Below are 26,261 nucleotides of genomic sequence, written 5' to 3'. Positions count from 1 at the left end.
TATCATTTTGCGACCCCAAAACAATAATGGTTTTATTGAAAAAGTCTTTATTGGAGTTTTCCATCAAGTTAATTTTAAGACCGCTCTTTTTAAACTTTTCTTAACAATGTAAGGTAGCTGATGAATTAAAACATACACCTCAAAACATAGTTTTTTAATAAAATAATTATATAAAAATTTCCTAATTTTCTTGTAAAGATCTTTTGTGAATACAAACCTCAATTTCTGTAGATTTTGAAGGTTCTGCCACAAAAGATTTTCCGTTCAGTGAAATTGTAAAAAAGGAGAGCCTTGTTATTGGCAAGCCGGAGACAACAACCGGGCCTAGGGGCACCCTGTTTTCGGTGTCTGTCCGTCTGTCTGAAAATTGTGCACACACTCGCCAACCGAGTTACACAAAAACCCTTTGGCAATATATAAACAAAGGCTGGATGGAAAAAAAACGTAAAAATCTAGCACGATTTAATGTTTGCTAAATTTGTGTCATTTAGCAAAACGATTTCGATTTTTTTCTGTCCATTTGGGCGGCCCAATTCGTAGCAATTAATTTGCTTGCAGCGGGTGGCGGGCGGAGGGCCACAAGTGCTTTGGCTATAACTCAGTAGCTTTATCAAAAAACCACTTACACACACAATAAAGTTAATGAAGCCATAATTATTTGGGTTAACAGCTTGCGGCTCGGCTCAGAGGGCCGAGTCCTTGCGCCTCGCTCCTCAATCCATTTGATTGTGGCCAATTCAGCTCGGTAGCCAACAAATCAAAGTGAGCATTTGATAAGTAACCGAGCTGAACGAATACATTTGGGCAGCAGGCACATTTGCAAGCCTATTTAATAAATAGACAAGCATTCCGTGGACCGAAAACAAATGCGGGACATTGGACTCCTTGGAAGGAGCTCACTCGCATTACCATCAATTCAATGGCCTTGTAGTCTAGGGTCGTCCCTGAATAAGGGTTCACATCCGATTGAGCTATCGAATTACCCAATATTTGCATCACAAGTCATCGCACCTTCAACGGGTTTCAGGGAACCCAATTCCCAAGGTAATGAAGATGGGAATTCGAGGCTTGAAATACTCTTTCTTCACCCTTTATCGGAGAATGAATTAATGAAGCCCATCTTTTAATCCTTGAGATCTACGATATCGTAGAAATACTAACCAGGTAATAAAGTTTTTTCAAGATTTAATGGAATCCTTGTCGCAGGCTTTAGAACAAACCCAATTACTATACCCTCTGGCAGGCCTGAAACTGTAATTTGCGGCACAAAGGATTCGAAATAGGACTCGAATGGGCTCATAATCCAGGCGCCTCACAAGAGAATCCTTTAGCAATCACGCCAGATGTAATGCACCCTCGTCTAGACACTGCCTTTGAACCAATGTCTCGGCCTCGTCTGCGGCTCCTTGGAGTGCTGATGACGTGAATCGAGTGGGGCCAACCGAAAGCGTATCCAAATCAAAGGATTTGTCCTGCTGTGAGAGTTCGATGAACTGCGACGCTCTGTCGCTCCTGTGCTCCAATTAAATCACATCAGTTCTTTTCCCAACAGATTGGGCTTAATTTTAGCGATTGTGATGCGGTGTTAAAAATCATATTACAATTCATAAATGCGCACGAGTGCTCCCAAATGACTTTTAGCATAATTACTCGAATTATGAGTGTGCAATTTGTATAAACCATGAAAAATTGATGCCGCAACTAAAATCAAATGCCGCGCCCGAAAAACTGTCAGAAAGGCTTATCATTAAACGCTATTAGCGGAACGTATTAAATTACACGAACTGGCGTTGGATTTATGCCGTGTTTGCTCACCGCAAATGCACAACAACGGGGGGTGTACCAGGCCCCGAAATATAAATAATAAACCGGAAAATATCCCAAGGCCCGGGTTGGGGGTATTCGGGCAGGTAGCACGCGCGATTTATTTATTTGCCTTCCCATTTGGAAATCTGTTTGCATTTCCCATGGCAGCCCAGATGTTTGCTCGGTCGCAGGCTTTGTCAATAGTTGCTGAGATCAAAGTGGACCCAAGACTAGCTGCCCAACGAAGAAGTATACGGATATGCAAATTCCCCAAAAGATATCATTGGCAGATAGGTTTCAAAGACGCATCTCTCTTTAAAGTCCAATTTAATACCAAATGTTTAATTTCTCTATATAAGCCTTAGTCATGTCTTGTTAATTTTTAAGAAACTTCAAAGCAGACCTATCAGTATTTGACTTTATTACAAGGATAAAAAATGCTTCAGAATAAAAACATTTATATACAAAAAATGAAATTTATAATATGCCCTTAATCGATAAATCCCGCTGCGATATCCCCTGGTGGTTAACGTTCATTCGCAACCAATTAAGCTCATTATCGTCGGGATTTCCATTTTTAAGTCGAACATCGTATATGTGCATATAATATTACCGTTTCATTCGCTTAATGAGATTGCGATATTTAATAATCTGCAGGCTCGCTGGCTCAGCGGCTCGAAGCCTGTCAACTGCAGACGAATCGCTTTATTAATTAAATCAGCGAGACAATCGAATCAAACCTTCGCTTACGAAGGAAGCCCGCCTAGTTTGTGCTATTTGTGAGTTACTCAGTTATTGCATATTGCTTATTACAGACACGTTTCTGCCGTTGTTAATAATTAATTTCGGCTCCCCAATTTACAGCAGGTACACAGGCGCACAACAAAATCTGTTGGATGGGACATAACTTGGATCGCATAATAAAACGCTTCCACGGCGGGCACATGACGTCCAGGTTTTTATAAGCTGTCAATTTGTTTACGCGTTGTCGCTGGAGGTGCTTCTGACTTTGACTTTGTCGCAGCTGAAATATTAACGCGTCTTATGATGCGCTGTGTCCTGTTTCTGGGAGGCACTGGAAAAAAAGAGATAAAAACAGGAAGCCTTACAAAGTGCGTTATAAGATATAAGCAGATATATTATGATATTTATTTGTTAAATTATTGTGTAAAATGTCCTTATATTTGCAAATATTTTCTTGGATACATTTATTTCTTACCTGGAATAGTGTTCAAGTGAGAAGATGCATAACGCCCATACTTTTTTGTTTGGTAAATGCAACAAATTTTCTAATGGCAATGCAAGTAGCTTTTTATCCACTCGCTCCAAGAGGAGAGCTTAAGAATCTAAAATAGAAAAATGCTTTAAGTGTTTGTATTCACAAATCAATCTTTTGCGTAGCTGTGCGAACAGATCTAGACTGACTGAAAGCTACTTGCTCTCTCTCGGGTTTTTAAACTGCATTTCGAGAGAGCGTGGAAAACTTGAAAAACTGGCAAAAAGCCATGGTATCTTGTTATTATAAGGCCTCTTCTTTGGTACTATCTATAGTTTTATTTTATGCTCATTTTTTTCACTGCAGATGCGCATCTAATTCTCTCATGCGGCATATCCATAATATTTGCGCCAGTCGGAAATGCCCCAGGGAACTGGTGGCTCACACTTGGTCCACCTCATCATCGGCGCAATAACACGGCCAGACCTCAGAGGAAAACAAGTTGCCACATGGAGGCACCGGGTCTTTGGAGGTTTTTCGGGGTCGAACCATGTCTCTCATGCGTGCGCCTATCTTGATGCGTGCGTGGAGGAGGTGTGTGTCCTTTTTATTTTCCTCTTTTTTATATACATATATTTCGTTCTAAATGTGTGGGTGCTGAAGTTGGCGACAAACGCATAAAACAGCATAATTTGTCAGCATGAACACGGCTGGCACACGCCAGTGGCATAACAATGAGCCGAGTGGCATTCGCCAGTTGCCAGCTTCCGCCTTTTTGTGATATTTTGTGATATTTGCTATTTTAGCTACAGAAACGACAAAGTCGAAAGGTAATCCTTGGCACCCACCGATCATGGATCTAGGGTAAGTACATACATATTTGTTATACTTAATAACGTTTTACTTCAATTTTATGAAACAAGAGACCATGTTAAAGGGCGTTTATTTATTTAATTAAAAACTAGTTGCCCTGATTTTCAAAATTTAAACCCATTTGGTGGGGCTTGGCCACACTCAATTACTTTTGCAGCATTTTCCCAATGGCTATCGCACTCATTTGCGGTGCCTCTTGGCTATTTTTGTGTGTTGGCTGGGAAATTTATTTTCATTTAATTAAGGTTCACCTTTGTGTGTTTTTCAGACGCTAAAAATAACACAAGCACAATACAACAATTAATTAATTATGTGAAAAACGAACCAACTTTTGGCATTTAGTTCTAATGCAGTTCTTTCACATTTTTGGCTTTCAGTTCATTACTCATATGAGCGGGACTTTTCGATTTCGCAGTCGAAATACCTTCAACAATGTGCACTTGTGCTGCTGGTGTGGCCTGGTCGGAGTGGCCGGGCATGTTAATAATTGTGTTCTCGTATTACAATGCCGCGCTTGGCCTTGTTTCATATTTTTATTATGATTTGTGGCCGCGCCGAGTTTCCTGTTTGCGGTGCGCTTCAGTTCGTCCAGGTCCGGAATGTGGAGAGCGGAGAGCGGAGACCGGAGAGCGGAAAGCGGAAAGCGGAAAGAGCTGGTGGACGGAGGGCGGAATGCATGGACCATGGACTCCGGATCGGATCGGGCAATTAAAAACTTTCACGCCCGGGCCGGAGCAATTGTAGCCGAGCGCACAAAAGTAGACTATGCCAGTTATTGCCATTGAAATCGATTGATGGCACGCTCCATTGCCTCGTCGATTATTCCTGCGGCCCCATGTGTGTGCACACACATATATATACATATTATAATCGAAGAAGTGACCAGTTGTGGGAATGGAGACTCTGACACTTGGAAAAAGTTGGAGTGTGACAATATAAATAATAATTTAACTTGAAATTAGGTCCACATGGCGGCTACGTAATTTTAAAAAGCCTTCTCAATATATACTTAATACAACTTGTAATCTGACAAATCTCTATAAATTTCTATTAAGTTTCCATCTAGCTTAGCTAGTTTGGTTTCAGTGTAGATCCTGGTTTCACTTCAAGGTGCAATAAACTCAGTAAATCCCTCCCACCTTCGCCAACAATCGCCAACGCCGCTTCACTGCTGCTGCAACTATTAAAAGTGGATATTTTCATTTACGTTATTCGCTCTCAATTTGCAATCGGCTTGCATATGCGAAAATATTTAAAATTCCTTGTAAATACGCGCTCGCAGGCAGGCAGTCAGTCGACAATAAAGCCAAGCCGTGCGGGGAATGCGATTCAATCATTTGCAGAGTGCCCGGCCACAAGGGCCTCCGGCTCTGGCCCCCTACTCTGCCTGGCAGCTAATTTAAATGGAAATTGACATAAAAACATATGGCAAAGTGGGTCCACCGAGCCTCATCGCCCCACTTACATCAAAAGGATCTAGCGCGGGATGGTTATGCTCCTTGGTGCCTTGCTTCCTTGCTCACGTAATTAGCTTGTTTTTTATGTAATCAAAAGCGACGACAGCCCCCCTTGTGGGCTGGCTCGCCTGCTACTCAAGAATTTTGATTTAATTGTTGCCATGGCAGCATATTCTTTTAATTTGTGCCAATTTATTTAATCAGACATTTGTTGCCGCTGTCTCCGAGGCACTTCCTCTTTTCTGTATCTTCCTTTCTTTTTTCCTGCTACCAACAGCTACCAGCCGCCTTCTTGGCATTTGTAATTAAAAGGCTCTCTCGGTCGGACCAGCTAATTTGAAAATTAACTGCCGCTGCCTATGGAGGAGATGGAAAACGAGGAGGCTTCAAGGACTTTGCCCTCACGTTCAGGTGGACCCATAAAAGCCAGTGGCGGGGAATGAAAACTGGGAACTGGAAAATGGAAAAGGAAAAGCGCGCGCGAGCAATAAAAAATAATACATTTATCAATCAAAACTCCAATGAGTAAGTTGCCCGAAAGTTGCAGCATAAAAATATTCATTCAGAGCAAAAGAAGAGGGAAACCATTCGTTTGATGGCTTCCATTTTACCAACGAAATTCAACAAGCCGCAAAGAGACAGCACACAGTGGTATACCTAAGGGGCTTTCGTGGGTTAAGTCCACAAAAAAGCTATATTCAGACTTTTTCATTTAATTGATTGCATATTTTAATACAAGAATGTGGGAAAACTTTACTTATTTCGATTGAAGATTGAATAGCGTGGGGCGAAATTGTTTAAATGGTTTATTTAAAATGATTTGACTACTTGATCATTAACAAGTAAACCGTTGTAAGTCCTTTAGCAAAATAATTCTATATGTATGCCTTTGAAATGCATTGTTTGCTTTAATTGTTAACTTCACTAATGTTTTGTCTTTGGAGTCTAGATAAACAAATTTACCAAATAAATCCCTCCTGCTCCACTGTGAGCTAAAGGTAAGGAGTGGGATGTTACAGGAACGGCGAGGACACGAGAAGGACGTGCACGAAATGCGCAAGTTCACGCACTTCACTTTAATTCCAGGAGGAGGAGCAACAGCAGCAGCACCACCACCACCACAACCACCACTTGGCACCACCGACAATGTGGGTCAAGGCAGTGGGGCTGCGGGCTAATGCTAATTTGTGAATGCCTTTTGTTGCCGCAGCATTCAGAAATCACTTCATTAAGAAGCCATCGTCTCCGGCCCTATAAAAATATCATAAGCAAAACTTTTTCAATATATATTAAAGCGAGATTCATGTTTTTAACTTGATGTTTTATTTTATTTATTCATTAATTTGTTGTGATGTCCTCATTTCTTTTTTGATGGCTTTTGCGTGAGCTGTTTATCAACTGATTTGCCCGCACTTTGTTTTTACACATTGTTGCTGGTGCGAAATCTTTGCTGATTATTTCCCCTCAGTCTGATTCCTTTGGATTTTTCCGCCTGTTTTTTAATCTTTTAAGTGGCCCCCAACCAATGAGTGAGGGAGTCACATAAAATGAGTACAAACAGCTAAGCTAAGTAAAATAAATAAATAATATTTATACGTAAGTATTACGGAAGCTTTGTAAATATTCCCAAGGATGGGGTTATTTAGCTTTTTTCTCAGTTTAGTCTTTGGCGTAGCTGAAGCTCTTTGTAAAAGTTTGTAATTAAATGCAAATTAAGTGAACCGTCATTTGCGCCTTGATTTTTTACCCTTTTTTTTTGCCTTTATGCCATCGAAGGGCATGCAGACAATTTTAAACTTGTTGGCGAACTCTTATTGGCAAAGTCCTCGATAAAGTCGCAGTCTCTATTAGCACCAATGTAGCGTTAATGGGGAAAAACAGAAAAAACATTTAAAAAAAAAGGCGAGGAACGGGTGAAAGCGGAAGTGTTACCCGTGATTGGGCCAACTTTTCTAATTAGCGTCAGTCAAAGGACTCTCGGGGACCCGTCGTCTTCCGTAAATTTCGTATGCATATCAAATGCAGCTTAATGAGACGCACTTTCCACGGCAAGCACAAGCAACTCAAGTTGATACCAAAGCAAACATCATCATAAAATATGCTATCAAAAAACGAACAGGAAAAACTCCTTTCCAAGGCATTAGAAATGCCAACGAAAACAAAACTAACACGGAACTTTTCAACGCAAAAACCACAAAAACACACGCGCCAATCGACAATGTCGATTATATTTCAAGCTGAAGGAGCAACGATTCCAGGGATTCAGCGGATTGTGGACGTGGTCGTGGTGGAAGAGACTCCTCTTGGCAGCTGTTGAAAGTTAAACCGAAAAAGCATCAAAAGCGGCTGCTGCTCGTAATTACAGATTGCAAAACGAAACGAAACGAATCGAAAAGTAAACGATGTCGATGAAGTTGAGCCGGAAAGATGCGGAAACAGATACGGAAAAGCGAGATGCAAACCCGGCAAAACTTCAACTTCAAAACTGATGACTGAAGCAGTCGCCGGAGCCGTAAAACTCACCGCCCCACCTGGCCGGTTACCTGGAACGAGAATTCCATCCCACCCCCAAGAAAGGGTAAACTTTGCACTACAGCAGTGCCGTCTTAAGCGATTTTCTGCTACGCCAAGCTGCACAACAATATTCACCGGAGTGCACTGAAAACGTACCGAAATCAAGGACACATCCTGCGAATCAAAAGTAATCTAGAAACCATTCAATTATGGTTCAATCTCCCCAAAGTTGTATCCATCTTCTGTGCCTCAGTTGTCTTCAAATAATGTGAGCCCGATAATCGAATTGTTTACTTAAAGTTTGAAGCGTTCAAAGAGGTTTATCACATTTCAAGATGGGAAATATTAAAGCAATTAATGAGACACAAAGATTTAACAACAATTGTGAGTAACTTTAACTTTATTTTAAATACTATACTAATAACTATATTTATATCTAATAATAAAATGCTTAATGAAATATATTAAGGGGTATTTATTATAATTTTATAATATTTTATGTTCTTACTTATAGGATATGTTCACGGATTCATTTAAAATATCTCCATTTACCTTTAAAAATCCTTCACAAATATCTTAGTCCAAGATAACTCTTGTTTTTTCCCCAGTGTAAGCTGGAAAAGATAAAAGTAGCCTGACGTAGGCGCAAAGCTCGGCGAATATGTGAGCAAATTCACGGCAAACGAAAATTAAGAAACTTGCAGCCAGCCGCCTTCTCCTCAGACACTGGGCTGGCAGGGGCGTGGCAGGGGGATACCTGGCGCTGATTGCATCGCCTCTAGAGGCTGGGGGAGCGCAGGTGAAATGGCAGAGATGCCTTACTTATTTATGGCGCACAGGTAAACTGTGCATGTGCCATCATCTTGATAAATGTTCGCTGCCAGTGCATGACTATGGGAAATGGATTCCGAGCTGAGACGCTTCTTGATTTAGCATGCGGCTGAGTTATGCCGCCACCCACCTGGTTTCCCCTCGCAGCATCCAGGAGGGCAACTTCAATTAGAGCCAGGTCGCGCAGCTCTTGGCGCCGAAGTTGCAGATGGTCAGCAGCTAAGTGGCGGCCAAGACGCGATGCCATCGCCCCGAGCAAGACGCACTTACAAAGACAAATGCCGGCTAAGCTGTCCACCCTTAAAATGCAGAGAGAGAAATGAATGGGTTACTCTAGGGAAAAACATGGAACAGAGACAAATAATATCAAACTCTAAATTGAATTTAATTAATAATAATACTTAATCAAGTATAATTAAGTAGATATTTCTAGCTTAAGACACACCTAATTTTTTCCTCACTGCCATTCCAGCTAGCTTTCCTGCGGGGCGTCTTGAAAAATAAACGAGTCAGCATTTGTAGCGTTGATTGAATTGTCAGAGGTGAGCTCAGGAGCTAGGGTGTCCATCCTGCCCCACCCTTAGGAGGATTCCATCCGCTGACATCCCCACACACACACTCCCTCGACCCGTCGCCCGTCGCCCGGCGCTTTTCAATTAAAACTATTGTCAACGACAATAAGTTATACAAGTAAAGAGCACGCTGCCTCAGCAACTGAAGCCGTTGACAGTCGCACGTACGCTTAATTAGAAAAAAGTTGCATTTTTTTCTACTGCCTGCTTCCTGCCCTGTCCACCTACTGGCCGCCACGCCCACAAGTCAGCTGTCAGCGAGCGGGCAGCACGCCCACATTTTGCAGCGGAAGTAAATTTACACTTCGCTCCTTGGCTGCACTTTTTATTCCTTTCCGACGCGAGCGAAAAGCGCGACTAATTTTCTTGAGTCCCACCACCCCTCGGGCCATCCACTGTTTCCCTTTTTTGCTGTCCGCTGTCCGCTCCCCCAGTTCAGGGCACGTCGCCCTGCCGAGAGCCGCCGAGTAATCCCAGAAAATTGTATAAAAAATGCAAAGCCCCCCAGGTTGCCACCCACTCATAATTTTCTAAAAACTAAGCTGAGGTCGCGGGGAGATGGCGTTTGGTTATTTTACGCCCGCGAAGACTGCATTTTGCTCTGTTTGCTCTTGGCGCGTGTGACTCGTTGGCCTGGCCTTTGTTCCGGCACCCATTACTATATGAGTTTCAGAGGTATATAGGGGTGTAATTAAGCTTTATAAAACACATTTTTTAAGTACTTGTTAAGAGAGTGTCTAAATGGCAACAATAATTAATGATTTGTATTACTAACGCAAAACTAATGGTTTCTTAAAAGTTTTCAATAGCACTCTAAATATAATTTATTTAAATCCAATTATTCTTATATATAATCTTATCTAAAATTAAAATAATAAGCTATTGAGATATATATTCCTTCGTTTTTATGATAATTATACCAAGTTTTTTAGCTCTTATTCCACTTTCTGAAGATTCACTTGCAAATTTATATATTAGTAGATCTAACCCCTTAACTGCTTATAGAAAATAGGGAAAATGGGAAAATCCCTTACTGTCAGTAAACCTTAAATTCTCTTCATCTTTGCATGCATCTTTGATTAACAGAAAGAATTAAAAATCAAAAGATGAAACTAACTTCGGGAAGTCCAAGTTTGTATGCCCTTGCAGTTTTTATAGAGAAATAAAGAGCATTAATTATAATTTTAAGCAGTGTAAAAAGGTTCATTTATACCCGAAATCATAAGATCTGTGCATATGAAATAATGTTAAACTAGCATACAAATATTTTCCTCTAAGCTCTAAGCAAATTCCGATAAAAAAAACCGGGGTATTTAATATTCCTCACACTCAGTTACATCGACCCTTTCGTCCCCTTTTTTTTTTATTTTTTTGATGCTGTGGCTTTCTCTGCTGACTGTTGGCTGATTTTCCCGGCTCCATCTCCATCTCCGCCTCTACCTCCGTCCCCTTTTGGCTTTTCCTCCTCCCCGGTATGCCGCCACCTTTCGACTTGCGATGGACAGTGGGGAACCCAGCCGGATGTCACGTGCGCATCATTTTCCAACAGCTTTGTTGCTGCTCGTCGTAATTATAACAAGGCGCAGCTTAAATTAGTTGGCCACGGCTGGCACCTGCTAACCTGTGTGCGCTGGTTCCGTTTTCCTCGGACCCCGGATCCGGGCATTCATTAAACCAGTCCTTGCTCGCATGCGATTTTTATGGGCTGTCCTCGTCCTCGTCCCCTCTCTTACCGCTGCTGCTGCCGTGTAGTCCTTTGGCGTGGCTGAGAGTCGGTTTATTTGGCCCTTTGTTTAGTGCATTTTCTGTCAACGTCAGCGTGATTAGTTGTGCCATATTGTGCCACACGCTTTGTACTCGCTCAGTGACCTGGCACATTGTCAACGAGTCCATTGGAGGTTAGGTGTCAGCGGCAACATTCCAAATTTCCATATTCGAATTTCTGTAGAATGCGAATAAATCCAGCTTTAGTCCGGAATTTGAAGTACTACTACTACTTTTACCTTAAGTACACCAAATTAACGAATTATTATTAAATTATTGTTAGTTCAATAAAAATCGCAATAATAATTGAGTTACTATATCTCTAACATTTCTACTCGAACTAAATTATCTGCTCTTCACAAAAATTCAGTTTAATAACTTTCAAGTGATTTTTCGGCAGTGTGGGTCAGGTGTATAAGCAATTAACAAAACGACGGGAGGCACGAACTCGACCCCAAAATACCATATACACCTATATATCATATATATATAGAAATATATGTGTATATGGGGGTCCACTTGACTTGATTCCTCTGGCATCCGTTGGCTCTCTCTCTCGGCTCCCAGTTTTCAGCTTTCAGATTTTTGCTTTCAGCTCACAGCTGGCGCTTACATCATTAACGGCATCGTTCTTCACACACGGCAACACATTAGAACACTTTAAGTTGCAACTAATGAGACTCCAAAACATAATTGTTGGCATTTAGTTAGATGAGCGGCGCCAGGTTGACACACACTCGTACACTCGCACACCCGCACACCCGCACACTCGCCTCGAACACTCGAAAAGTGACACGGCATGAAGATGAAGCAAATAAACAGCAGCAACAAAGGTGTGTGAGTGGGTGTATGTACGTACTAGGGGAGTGCTAGTTGGACAGCCTCAACGAAAACAAATGCACCTAATGACACAATTTCCCACACACTTACACACACAAAAACTGGAGCAGGAAAAACTGTTATACCCGCCCAAGGAAAGAGCGCCTCTGAGAGAGATGGCAAAAAAGTCCCGGCTTCTCTTCGTTTTTAAGCCGAAGCTGCTGCGGCGAATTGGGGGAAATTCCGCGAAAGTCGGCTTTTGGCAATTCGTTTGCCAGTTGAAAGTGGCCAACAAAGCGAAGCAGTTCTGGCCAAGCCGGCAAATGTGACGAGCGAAAGACGACCGACGACGCGTGTTAGCCAAGTTAAGTGAGTGAAAAGCGAGTGATATTTGACACATACTGGGACACTATGGAAATAACTACTTGTTAAATCATCAGCTATAAGACTCTTCGATCTTCTCTACTTCCGGGTATGTTTTTACTTGTTTCCCCCATTTTCCCTTAAAATCCAAATCCAGGAAGCTGCCTTTAAAATTCCGGCATCTAGTCGAAGTTTCACGTTTCAACTTGTAACCTAGTTTTTGTTAGTAATGCCATGTGCCTCCTTGTTTCCAAGTGCGCGCTTTTCTTGTACTTTACGCTGGCGCGCTGTTTTCCGCCTCTTTTCCTGTGCATTTTCTTGAATTTCTGCCATATAAATTCATGTTTGAACCACCTCCAGACCCCCAACTCCCCTATCCCCATTCCTATCCCTATCCCCCACCCGAAAAAAAAAAGAAATAAGCAAAAAACCAGATGAAGAAAATCCAACGAGAAAAGGGAAAAACATGGGAGAGAAAACAGCACTGAAAAGTGCAATGGCAGCCCGGAAGCGGCGGGCGGGCAACTGTGATTTGTATGAATGCTGCCATTAAGCTGACACGGCTTGAAAATACCTCCCAGTGCGGCCAACGAGGCGTATGCGTAACGCGAGACGGGCACTTGGCACAGGCGGTGGCGGTGGCGTATGCGTGATATGTGCTAGGATGAAACTTTTAATCTGTCCGGGTATTACAGAAAAGTTTGGATCCCTCTCCACCCACATATGTACGTATGGATCTGCCACGAATTCAATTGCCCTGAGTTTTATTTAGAAACAAATGGTGGCAGCGGCTTCTCCGTGCGTATTTTTGTTGTTCTTGTTTTTATTTTAAATGACATGAATTAAGATAACAAATTCGCAGAACACAGAAAACACAGAACCGAAGCTAAAAGAAAATAATAATAATAAGAAGGAAAACAGGGAAAATGCTGTGAAACTTTTTTACCATCCGAGACAAAAGCCCGTCAGGAAATTGTAGCGGAGCGCAAATAGAAAAGCCGGCAGCAACAACAATTGGTAATACTTAAGCCAAAGTCGCGACGCTGTCAAAGTCAGGAAGCTGCGCTGGGACGAGGGAAACCCTCGGCTGCCTTCCCTTGAAAAAGTCTAATAAATTAAGCAATTTACATGAATTGTCGTTTGCTGTGCTGAGCAGCAGAAGCAGCCGCTTCCTTAGCATCCTCACTTTACTTATTTTCCTCATTTTCCCTTTTTTTCCCGCCCCGTAAGACAACTCATTTGTATGTCTCTGGGATTTGTCAGGGGTAACGCCCTCCCCTGCATTTGCCAAAAAAACTTTGCCACTCGCTGCTGACAATGATTCAAAAGCCAGGTAACCGAGGAAAATCCAAGCAATTTGTTTAATTTCATTACATTTCGGTATGCGAGTTGATGTTGTTTTGCAGTTTCCATCGCTGTATGCGCTTATCTCTGCACATTTGCAACTTTTACCGGACCCATTTTCCTTTTTGGGCTTCCTCCTCGACTTGTTGTTTTTATTTAGAAATGAAATTTATGTGCATATTTTGGCAATTTTGACTTTGAGCTGTTTTTCTTGTTGCACACTTGTGTATAAATGTCAACTCGAGTGCCACGGGGCACTAAGCATATGGTATGCCCCTTCTACATATCTCTCTCTCTCTCCCTGAAAATAATTTTATTTTTCTGTATCTTTCGGGGAAAGTTTCTATGCCCCACAGATAACCGGCACCAGTTCAAAGTTTCAGCTTTGTTTATGTGTTGTGGCATGGGGGACGGAAAAGTTTGGTCGGTGGAGGCTTAGAGCTAATTTTTCGCTTAAAGTCAACATGTGGCACAGAAACCTAATCAAACTATTGATTGTTTGACTGATTGTGGCAGCAGCTGGCAGTGTTTTTATTGCGAAAGCGACAGGTAAAAGTTGCCATCGAATGAAGCAACTTTCCTTCATCTTGGCTTTAACTTTTTCGGGAAAGTTTTCGCATTTCGCTTTGCGCCTGGCGCTTTCCCTTTTGGCGCCACAGGAAATTGATTTCTGATGTGACCCCGAACTCCTTCACCAAATTCTGCGAAATGGAGCCATCAGATCACATCACTTTGTGCTGCTTTAGGTGTTCTGTTTTCTTCTGCTGTTTTCCCTGCTCTTTTGTTGGATTCGATTTCGCCGGGGGACAGACACACAGGTTAGGTGTTATAACCCCTTTGACATGCGTAAATATTTTCCCTGCACTCTGCTCTCTGCTCCCCCATTTTCCGCATGCTTTTTATTGATTTTGCATAAGCATCCGAGCGGAGCGGTGTGGGAAATTGAATCTCACATAAAACGCTGCAAGTACTTTGCATATAAAATCAAGTATACCACACGTTGGGCCCCAACTTGGGCACTTGTTTGTCTTTGAGCTGCGAAACTACACGCACAGCCCCCCGACAGATAGCAGAGGCGAAACCGAACCGAACCGAGAACATCTTCTTTTTATTAAGAATTCAGAATCTAGAGTTCGGAGCTGGTCAAGACCAAAGGCAAAGTTTCACCGGCCTCAACTTGCACTCTGGCACTTAATCAACAAACGAAACTAAATGCGGTCGGTGGTCTCGGGTCGAGGAGTGCCTCCCATGCTCCTCATGCTCCTGACAAATGTGTAAATACCCAGACTCGCCCCGAAGGCCACATGCAAATGCTGTTGAAAACATTTTGGCAATTGCATAAAGTTTCACTTTGCCCCGAAAATTGCTCAAGCACCTGCTATTCTATTTGCAGTGAAATAAAAAAAAAAATAAGGAATTTAATGCTTCCATCTGCACAGAGCAAAATTATTGACCAGGATAATAATTATTGTAACTGAGAAATTGGTTAGTTTACCAGAAATAAAAATAAGGATACCTTAGCAAAATCATCTGAAAGGACTTGATGCATCGTTTTTACTCAAACTATGAGATTCATGAAACATTATTGAATATTCTTAGATATCCTTGAGATCTCTCTGTAAGTAAATTTCCTTGTGTTTTTCCCTACAACAACTTCGGTCTCATAATTATTTTTTCTATGCCCAACGAAACACACATTTTGTCACTGGCTGTGGCTAAAATGGCATTTTTGCGCTTATTTAAGCCATTGCATAAATTTCAACTGAAAATAAATGCCAAACCACACACCCATGTGTGTGTGTGTGTGTGTATGCAAATTTACTTTGCGGCAGGAGAGGAGGCAGGGAGGGAGCGGAGGTGAGAATGGAGGATCCTGGGGCAAGTGCAGGAGCCAGGACCAAGGCATAATGTGTGCTGGCCTTTAGCAACCAGACAGACGTGTTTCAGACATTTAGCATATAGCCGCACACTCCCCGATACACCCACTCACACACATGTACACACTCTGAAGAAGTACACCCCCGCATACACACACACACTGCCAGGAGGCCGACACACACACATGCGCACGCCTCAATGTCAAAGTTGTCCAAAGAATGTGTGCGAAAATATTTTGCGAAATAAGGCGCGAATGAAAAATTTATAAAATATTCAAATAAGCACTTCGCATTTTAGCACCACGATAAGGAAATACTCGCCCTCATGAAAAATATCTGTGGCTGTCGCAGGCGAAAAAAAAATTACGAAAATATGCAAAATTTTCATAAAATTAAGCAAGATGCAAGGGGTGTCCAGGGGGGAATTGGCTGCTAGTCGAACTTTTATTTTTTAACGCAAAACCAAAGCCCTCAAACTTGAGCGATAAACGCAAAAACGTTTCATTTTCATTCGGCCAAAATAAAACGATAAAGGAGCAAAAATAACGAAGCAACAAGAGGAGGAAAAAACTATTTAAGTTTTAAGCGTTTGACGCTTTACAACCGCAAAATGTGGACACAAAGTTTCACACGCATCCCACCGCCATTTGCCATTTTCTCCCTTGCCTTCCTTTTTTTTGGAATGAGGAAAATGGGGAAAACGCGAAGCTGAGCAACGGCATCACTTCATTGCCATGTTAACCCAAAGTCATAAAGTCAAGGATAAAATGCAAAAGTGCCGAAGTTTTAATTTAAATTTGAGCAGCTACGCGCGCAGCGCTGATAAAAAATATGATCTCGCAAAAATAATACAGAGCTGGAAACTTTTGTCAGGCCAAAGCAGAATGTACGAGTCTGTCCTCATTCCTTCACTACCCCAGTTGCCAATAACTCAGCGCGGTTCCCAGATACAGAAACTGAAGTTTCTGGCAAGATGACAATGTACAGAGAAAAATACTAGCAGCATTTGAGATCTTTACATAATATCTTTTGTTATAAATCTATTTAAACAGAAGAAGGGTGGAAGGTTATACATCGGAAATCAACAAACAAGAACCTTTAAGTCACTTTTTAATTATTGTTAAATATTCTTTTTAATTAATTTATAAAGAAAACAAATTAACTAAATTTTTTTGCTTAAGAAAATCTTTTAAGAAGTAAGTTTAGAGACCTATCGAGGGCTTGTCTTTATTTCCCACCACCCATGTTTCTTTCGGTGTGAGAAGAAGTTCGCAAAGAAGAAAGTAGAAAGTGGAAAAAGAAAGGGCTAGGCCCTTGCCGCGAAAGAGTTACGATGCCTTTGAGTAAAGCACTTTCTGTGGTGGCCAAGCCAGCCAGCCAGCCGCTGTCGTTATCTGCATAACTCATACGCACTGTGGCCGCCGCATAGTTTATTCGAGAGCAGGGAACTGAGAGAATAGAGAGCGGAAAATTCAGCCAGAGAAGAGTCGGGAACTGCACAAAAATTTGCAACACATGGCAAACGCTTCCTGCATCAGCTCCCCACACATGCTGCGATTTAAGCTTACGTAAATATGGCCAGGCTTTCCAGCTTTCACCCAGCATTTTTTTCCATCTTGCCAACATCCTTTTCCCTCGCGCCACTGGCTTATCGACTTGCGCTCCTGGCTCTCAGCACCTGGTCCTGCTGGCAGGAGCCAGGTAAACTAGGTAAACTCTTTGCGGCACGACTCGAGTATTATCTATGCATGAGTGTTTTTAATTTCTCTGCCCGCCACGCCCAGCGTCACCAACGACTTTTTGCCCTGATGCCCCGATTAAGCTCCCAGCCACCAGTTGTTAAGGGCCACCTTACCCAGAAGATTGCAAAAGAAAAATAGAGGGAAATCCAAACCTTAGTTATTGAAATCCATACAGTTTATATAGCGTGGTAAAGACCTTCTCTCTTTAGTAATCATCATTCACCAAGTGGTAAATACTGTGTACTAAGTAAGGCATATTAAATTTTCAGTGCCTCTGTACTGTTCATTCATTCATTCCGGAATTACTCAATGATACAGAGAGGGTGTAGTAAATTAACCAAATATCCACCACATGCTTCTCGGTATTCAGAAGCAGCTCTCTCTTATACTTTCTCCATCAATTCGGCTCCTCTGGAGCTCAACTCTTTGCCGAGAAGGCCTCAGCTGTCGCCATCCATCAAATGCCAACAGATCCTTGGGCCCAAAGAGCGGTTCGCCCATCCATTTCTCGCATTCACGCCCGAGCAATGAAAGGCCAAGGAGTGCGTTTGAATAAGGAGTGAAACAACAAGTCGGACGGGGGTCGCTTTCAGCTGCTTCTGATGCTGCTTTCCACCCTTTAACGCCATCGCCGGCCCCCTCTCTTCATTTTCACACCCGTCTCCATGACGCACTCTGAGCGAATTTCCCGCAATGAATGGCTGAATGACAGGCACAATGAATGGCACCGGCGGGTATGTCCGAATACCAAAGTCCTGGAGGGGGTAATGGGTATCGTGGCGTAGGGGACAGGACATGGAATTGACAAGCAGCATGCTCCTAACGGGCCAAGACAATGGGCAATAACGCGGTAACAGGCTAACTCAGCGCTAACACACAGGACGACGATGTGCAGCATTGACGTCCTGCTGGCCTTTTCCAGGACAAGTTTACCGCTTTTCGAGGTCCAAATAGGTGGGAGCGACTGGAGAATTACCTCTTACTATTTGTTTCATTATCTAAATTAAGACAAAGAATCAAGTTATTAAAGGTGGAAATGTTAATGAGTATACTTCCACACAATAAATATATATTACATATTAATATGTATATTTTTTTATTTAGGAAAGAGCTTAAAACGCATTCCTTGTGACATGTCTCCATTAATAACTACATAAATAATAAAGCATCTCAAAACATTGTTTATCGTAGATTCTGTACATTTAAAAATCTAAAAGGAAAAAAAATATGTTACAGCTGTGACTTCCTTTGAAACATCCGTATTTGCAGCAATTTTTTCCATTTGTCCTTGGCTAGCATACTCCGAAATAAAAGAGACTTTATCGAAGTTGACCGAAATAGAAGGGCGAAAAAGCGATGGTTGACAAATATGCTGGCCTACTTGCAATAACCACTGACGACCCCTAAAAGTGGAACTTTCTCAAGTCACAAATCATTTAATTTGCCATTCGAGGAAAAGTTTTCGGCGTGAGGGCTCGAGGTCCAAAAGAACAAAGAATGTCTGGGTCAGTACAGACAGGTAAACAATGGGATCTTAGCAATTTCATTAGCCTCACAGAAATAACACAAATTTAAGCTGCAGAAAGGTCGCAGATAAAACCGAAAATAAAATTCACGAGAATTGTAAAACAAAACGTAATAAAATGGATAACATGGGATGCGGACGTCGAAGGTTGTCATTGGTATTATGTCCTCGATTCTGACGGAGATTGGATGTGTGGCAAATGAAAGTTTCGCTGCTGATTGAGTCAATGATGATGCCATTAAAAGTCGCAAATTGATGTTTTTGTTTCAAATGTGTCAGCATGTGTGTGTGTGTGTGTGTTTCTCCCGTATTTGTATTTGTATTTGTATTTATATGTGTGTGTGTCAATTACAAGCGTTAGACGCTGTTATTCGCATTCTAACAACGGAAACAAGCCAGAGATTTATTTTTGATATTTCCGCTTTGGTGAAGCAGCAGCAGCAGCAGCAAAACATCAGGGAGAAACTTTTTCGATAAAAATGTAAATTTATTGGATATGTGTGACAAACACGCTACAGTGCACTGAGAAAATACATATTTAAGTGGGAAGATTTTAGATTTAGAGTCAATGGATCCAAAAATCCGATATAAACTTAGCAGCGAAAGAAAACACCGATTTTGTAAAGCCTGAAATGTGTCTTTCAAAATTAGAATTATTTGTATATCATAAAAATGTTATTGAGTGATTTATCCATAATTAAAATAATACTTATAAAACTTGTAATTATCATAGATTTACCCATTATGACATACCCAAAATTACCTTAATTTAAGCTAAAGACTTTTATAATTACATTTAATTTTTCCCTTGTGTATAAACATCATATAAATACACACATTATTCGATTCAAATGCGAATGACAATAATAGTCATGTTTTTTGGTTGATGAAGAAAGAAACATGGAGGAAAGGCGAGGGGAAAAGCAGTGATCTCTGCTCATCACGCACGACTTGAATCATATTTTTATGGTTTTTTATTGACACATATCTATGTATATTCGGAGTTAACAACAATTCATTCATTTGACTTTGACTTCATTATTATTGCTAGTTTTTGTTGTTCGTTTTCGTTGACATGCCAACTGACTGACGGACTTTATAGTAGTCCTCAAGTCTCGACTTTATGTACCGTTGCGAATTGTGTAAAAACAGCACAAAACTTTGCGTATTACATAAAAATGTATCATATACAGGCACATAATTCCCTTTGTGAGGCGATTTGTAGGGAAATAAACATGTTTGGACATCGTCAAAGGACGTAGGTGGCCCAGACAATAGGCGTAGAGCATAAAAAACGGGATTTAATGACCAAATTAAGTTATGGCCAGGCATAAAAACTTCCCTCTCAGTCAGTTTATGGCTCAAAGAGTTTTCTCTGACAATTGATGGGAAGTGAAAAGTAATAACACAACAGAACCAGAGTAGCAAATACACGCAATTAAAAGATTTTAAGCAAACAAACAAACAGCTCAAATGGCCAACTGCCACAGAATGTGTTTAATAAATTAATAAAGCAAACAGACTGGAAAAACATCAACATCAATAGTAATTAATACCAAATAATTATGTATTTAAGCAGCATAATAAATATGAAATAAAAAATTATGCCTATTAAATAGTATTTTACGCTGCAGAGGGACGACAAGAGCAGTATTTAATAGCAAATGGAATTTAAAGGGAAAATTGTGTCCGGAGAGTCATCTCGAATTGCAGTAGAATAATGCAGAAATAAATGTAGAACAAGGACGAGATAAGCCGCCAAAGACAACGTTATCGGGTGGAAATTATTCTCAAACAAAGTCTCCGACGAAGGGACACAATACCAGTTTTCCCCCTTAAATGATTGCAGGGATAAAACATATTTTTAAATCAAAGCTGGGTTTCGGGCAGGGGTTGGGTCTATGGCTTGGCCGAAAAAGGGACTTAACCGCTATTAGGCCGTATTGAATGAGGAAAAGCGGCGGTGGTGATGGTGGGATATCCAAAAAGGTTACAAATAGCCATCATAAAAACTTTATTTGTGCAAAGGATTGAAAACAGGAGTCGGCCAAAGGACAAAGACGACGACGTCCCATGCATGTTAAAGTCGGTGTGTCTCACTCAACCAGATAATGCACTGGGAAAAATCGAGTAAAGATATTTTAATATCTTTATATACTTTATTTTATCTATAAGCCAGGAAATAAAAATAACGTATCCTTACATAATTTCCTATGATTAACTTTATCATTCATTAGTTGTGATATTTTCTCTCCGTGTGGCTATATCCTTTCCCTTTAATATGGTCAAAAGTGAGTTGGGTTTGGTGGGGCGGTGAAGGTCGACAAGCGTGTTTATTGTTGTTTATGTGCCATGATGCCTTCCCCACAATTTGCAGTCCTCAAACTCCCCTTTGATTTTCGTTATTCGTTTCGTTTCGATTCGATTCGATTCGGCTTGGATTGCGTTTCTGTGGGGCTTTGCGATTGCCTTTGTTTGGCGTTGTTAAAAAACATTTATGCGCCATTATCAAAAGCAATGCCACGCCCACAGAGCCACACACCACACCACACACACACCACACACACACACATGTTGCTTATTGGTGTTCACGAGGTTATAGCGTTTTATTGCCAGGGATTAAGCTATAATTGCGTATCGCATTTCGGTTATTTGTTTTCATTCCACGTCTCCCCGGTATCGGTTAATAAGGATTGCGTATTTTCCAGATATCGAAATCATTAGCGCTGCAATATGTTCTGATGATATTCCGGAGAGCCCTTAAGCCCTTGCATTTGCACTGGACGAAGATATAATGCATAATCGGGATTTAGTGGGTGACAGTGGGGCGTCTTTAAGTGGAAAACCCCACAATTTTGGTTGGACTCAATCAGGAAACCACACGCACTCACACACACACACACACACACGTAGATATCCGTGGCAAGAGCACAAACACTAAGACACAAATGTGTGCATGTAGCAGCTGGAATTGGTTTGAAAATTTCAGGCATATTTGGCAACGGGTCATTAAATACGGAAATTGAGTCAACAAAGCCAAAGACGCCAGGAAAGGAGCAGGAAGGATATATACAAGCCACTAACACACACACGGACTTCCACCCACACAAAGCACACTCACACACATGTACACATATACAGTGAAGGCCATAAAACTAGCAAAGAGAATGATCCTTTTGATGGGAATTTTTGGGTTTTTAATACGAATATTTATTATAATTTATATGGTGTTTTTGAATTACTTTAAACTGATTTATAGCATAATATATGTATTTGTATTACATTTTATATATTATATTTATTGTTTTAGGAATATTTGTTTCTCATATTGTTAATAAAATGCGAGTTAATTATGCTTCAATTTAATATTGTTTTCACCCTACAATTATGTTAAATTTGTTACGAAAATACCCTTAAATTTTAAAGTATAATATTAATATTATAAACAAAGTGTGAACATTATAAAATTTCTTCCATTTCTTCTTATTTAATTAAAAATAAACCAATCTTGAAACGAAATTTCTAAAATACTTATTTTTTATATCAAATTTGAATACTTTTAATTTTGAAACTATTTTTCTGAACTCTGCTGCCCAAAACACACGTGAATAGAGGGCCCAACACACAAAACACACACTCAGAAAAAGCAACAAGAAAAAAATACAGCAAACATCAACAACAACATCTCGGAAGTTTTATTTTTGGTATGGTTGGGATCGCTGGGAAAAGTCAAGCTACATAAAAGATGCCCCGAATCGGTTACTTGTTTTTGTTGGCCCGAAAAAGCCCGCCGCCTGGCTTTTGATTATGTAACCCTCGGTTTTTAGGGACCCCAACCAAGCATAACAGATGCAAAGCCCACGGATAATTGCCGTGGAGAGGGCTCTGCTTTCGATTGGCTGCCAATAACAGAGTCGAGAGGACTCACAGGACCTGTGCTACAAGTGTGTGTGTGTGTGTGTGTGTCCGGAGTTAAAGGTTAAACTAAGCAATGTGTTGATTGCGGGTCAAGCGTGAAAGCGATTCAATCGTATTTGCCAATACTACTATTTAAATTGTTGATTTTGTGCAAATGTTGCACTGCGGGAAACGGAAGAGGAAAGTAAAAGATGTAAGCAGAAGATGCCTGAAGAAATGAATTCAGTTACAGAGTACATAAATATCATATTTAACTAATTTAGTTACTAAGCTGATCGGCATTAAAGCCACCAAATGAACTCACTAAGAAATTAGGAAGACGAAGGCACAACCTTACCTTCTACATCTACATCCATCCACAAGTTTTGGCCGCAAACTTCCTTGATAAACAAAGCAGCCTGAACTAGACAACCAGACGCTCCAATTATGTTGTACACAAGGCAATGAGGATTGCAGGAGGTGCTGTCCTGGGTTACGTATGTACTATATCACGAGCCCTCCCACCGAACGAGCAGAGAGAGTGAGTTATAATTCAAATAATTGCCGGTTATTTGGAACAATCAGCACCGCAGGTGGGCGGCAAACTTTGTCCGTGGCTGTGGCAGTGGGCCTGGGTCTGGGTTATAGTTTATCCACCCTGCGAAAACCCCAGAAACACCGAAAATTCATTCATATTCCCGTTGCACCCGCTGTGTGCAAACAATTGCTCATTAAATATTGGTCGTAACTTATCCATGGGTAGATAATTGCGGGGAAATGATCGGTTTGGCCATTTTCTGGTCAGTAATTCGATAAGTTGCAAATCTCTCTGGTTGTTAAATTGAACAGACTCTATTATATGGGTATAAAACCGATGATAATTAGAGATTTGTAATCCGTTCCTGTACTATGCCATTCCAAAATTGCTCTTACTTGGGTTAATCAGAGGGTCCAGTGAGGGGTTAATATCCCCATTGTTTCAAAGGAATGGCCCCTGGCAACTATAGCTCGGGGTATGCAATAAACATAATTAAAACGCCTTTAATTCAGCCTACTGAGAAATGCCAAGAAAATTAACTTTTCAGCATTGTTGGCGACAATTTCATGCAAGAACTGCCGCCGCTGCAGATACTCGCCCCAAGGCACAACAAGCGCAATTAACATATTTTATCAATCTTTTTTTCTGGCCCCGCTGCCAGCTCCACTTACGCAATTTAAATAACTCAAGTAGCAAACGGCGCAAAAGAGCAAAGGACACTCCAAGCAGGCAGGATATAGGGGGGCAGGAGTGCGTTTGGGCTGGGCTCGGAGTCAGGGTTTCGGGGTTCACAGGTCCATGGACGTATGGCGAAGAGTCACCAGCTCCATAAACACATTAACACTTTGCGTACGGCCGGGGTGCTTATGGGTGGGCGGTGTGCTGCTGTGGCAGGTGAAGAGCTGGCGGGTCAAAGTTGGCCAGGCAACATTAAGCCCGCCAAGTATTTTCATTTTTCACATACATCGCTGATTCGTGCACTGCGACAAAAGTTTATCTTCGAGTCTAAGAACTTGAACTAATTTTGATGCATTATTCAAATCTTTTTATATAACTCACAATATATATATATATATACAAATATATCTCAAGTTATCCAATGCAATTTTTAAGGTAAAAAATTCAGTTTAATTTGATTGACTTAACGATGTACAACTTTGTAGCCTTATTGTTAAAACCCCTTAAGAGGTTTGTTTTACTATTTTATATTAAATGTTAAATTGTATATTAAATTAATACTTGTAGCTAATAGCTTCTTAATTCTCTATAAGAACTCCACTAGTTCTTCTCAAGTTCACGAAAGTGTTGTTCCACTTTTTCTCCCAGTATCCTGACAGACCTGGCCGCTGGGTGGGATGTGGGTCGTCTGGCAAGGTCGCCTAGCAGCGGCCAACTCACGCACTTGGCGGATAAACAGGATCCGCAGGATATGCGAGAGGCTGCCACATAAATTACACTTTAATTTTGCAGCATTTTTGGCCACGGCTTATAAATCAGCCGGTTTTCGGCGAACGCGACGTCGACAGCTGCTGGCCCTCCGCCGGATTCTCGCGCTCGGCACTCGGAGGACTGCTCCTCCGGTTCCTCTGGCTACCCCCCTGGCTCCCTGCTTCCCGCCTTGTTCCGCGGGGCCAGGCCACTCGCAATATTGAAATTTCAATTTAATTACATAGAACGAGGACCCGACCCCAGGCCCAGGCTCAGGACCAGGCTACCAGGCCCATGTGCCCGCAAAATGAGCTGTCGTTGTGGGTCAAAAGGAGCAAGTGGAGCAAGTGGAGGAGATGGCGGCACCGCGAAAAAAGCCACCCGAAAAATTACAAGGGAACCCTGTTAGATGTGCTCACTTGAACTGAACTGCTCGGCGGTTTGGCTTAATTTGTTGAGATAATTGTGCTGAAATTATATTATTATTAAATTCGCATCCGTTAGTCGTCCTGCCCATCCTCCGGCTGTTTTTTTCCCTTAATGCTTATTATGAAAATTGGATTTCAAGTGCTGTTGCTGTGTGTGCGGTTCTCCGTGTGGGTGAACTTCGACCTTCCCTCTTTACGTAATTGGATTTTGTGTGAGATTTGGCCAGAAAAAAAGCTGAGAAGAAGGAACGGAAAAGGCCAAATGTTATTAGCTGGGGGTCACGGGCAGAGTCCTGGAATCAGTTCACCAAAATCCTTGCTCGGACAAGGAAGGAGTTCCATTAGGACATAGCCTGCAGACCCATTGCAATCCTATTTGTGACTCAAGTTCTGCAAAAACCGTAGAATAACTCAGCTCGAAAGTTCTCGGGCATTTCGGCCTCATTTATAAATTTCGCACGCTCAGCGAATCGCGGATTTAAGGGTAAACTGGGCGTGGCACTTGCCAGAGAGAACAACAACAATGCCCTGTTATTCTGTAAACTTTCGGGGCGGGACTTTTAATTAATTCGCGGCATCAAAAGTGGAAACAGAAGCAGACGCAGCATCCGCCGCAGTGCAAAGATTCAAAGTCAAGTTGCCAGCGAAATCAGCAGAAAACAAAAAAAGAAACTGAATTTACACAACGAGAAAGAAGCAAACAGTGAAAAACTGAAATAAATGCGTATGAATTCACAAAATGTGATTATGAATAAGGGCCATTCATGCAAAAGGCTGAGCTGCCGAGGAGGGAACCACAAATGTGGGAAAGTTGCCACATGAAAAGGGTTAAATGACGGCCAGCGGACAAGGAGGAGGGTGGAGGAGGGTTAACCACATGCCGATTATGGGGCGTGCAAAATCAATTTTAAAGCGTATTTAATAAAAGCTCATTTATGCGCATTCTGCGGCAATTAAGTGCAGCAAATTGCAGGCATCGCGTCGATGTTGCATGCAATGTTGCTGCAGTAAATGCGCAGGAAATGCTGATGCTGCTGCTCCGATTAACCCTTGGAACAAGGAGGATCTTAGAATATGAAACTATCTGATAGTTACTCAATTCTAGTTGGAAATAATAATACAAAATGAATGACTTTCAATCCAATATTTGTTCTATATTATTTAGTATAAATTTAAAAAAAAATACAGTTGAATACTATAGTGTATGTTCCCAGTTTATTACCAATGATTGTCAACGGGTTAAGGGCACGTGCCTGTCCCAGTAATT

The 26,261-nt window shown here is 41.4% G+C and overlaps 3 protein-coding genes and 1 long non-coding RNA gene across 5 annotated transcripts in view; 2 read left to right on the top strand and 2 right to left on the bottom strand.

Moving 5' to 3' along the window:
• Positions 1-10,057: 10,057 nt before the first annotated feature.
• Positions 10,058-11,943, bottom strand: LOC147644070 (uncharacterized). Its single transcript, XR_015271087.1, has 2 exons — positions 11,893-11,943; positions 10,058-11,211 (listed from the first exon to the last, which is right to left on the bottom strand). It is a non-coding gene; the product is annotated as an uncharacterized LOC147644070 (long non-coding RNA).
• LOC110187983 (uncharacterized) lies at positions 11,611-11,736 on the bottom strand. The gene has a single exon (XM_020957504.1). The coding sequence runs from the start codon at positions 11,734-11,736 to the stop codon at positions 11,611-11,613; it is 126 nt and encodes a 41-aa protein (XP_020813163.1).
• A 170-nt stretch (positions 11,944-12,113) lies between the features above and the next one.
• Positions 12,114-26,261, top strand: part of beat-IIb (beaten path IIb) — a 37,953-nt gene continuing 23,805 nt past the window's right edge. The window contains exon 1 of one of the 2 annotated variants that reach the window (XM_020957299.2): positions 12,114-12,324. The gene's annotated coding sequence lies outside the window, so the exon portion shown is untranslated. The remainder of the gene's footprint in view (positions 12,325-26,261) is intronic. The other variant, XM_086830249.1, reaches the window with a different exon arrangement.
• On the top strand, positions 23,065-24,803 carry LOC147644069 (uncharacterized). Its single transcript, XM_086830303.1, is given in 3 exon segments — positions 23,065-23,097; positions 24,476-24,745; positions 24,747-24,803. Coding segments are annotated over 3 exon segments (360 nt in total).

The sequence above is a fragment of the Drosophila serrata genome, unplaced genomic scaffold (genome assembly GCF_035046125.1).
Source record: "Drosophila serrata isolate PLE 108 unplaced genomic scaffold, ASM3504612v1 contig_233, whole genome shotgun sequence".
In the NCBI taxonomy this organism is placed as follows: Eukaryota; Metazoa; Arthropoda; class Insecta; order Diptera; family Drosophilidae; genus Drosophila; species Drosophila serrata.
This window is presented reverse-complemented; position numbering and strand designations above follow the sequence as displayed.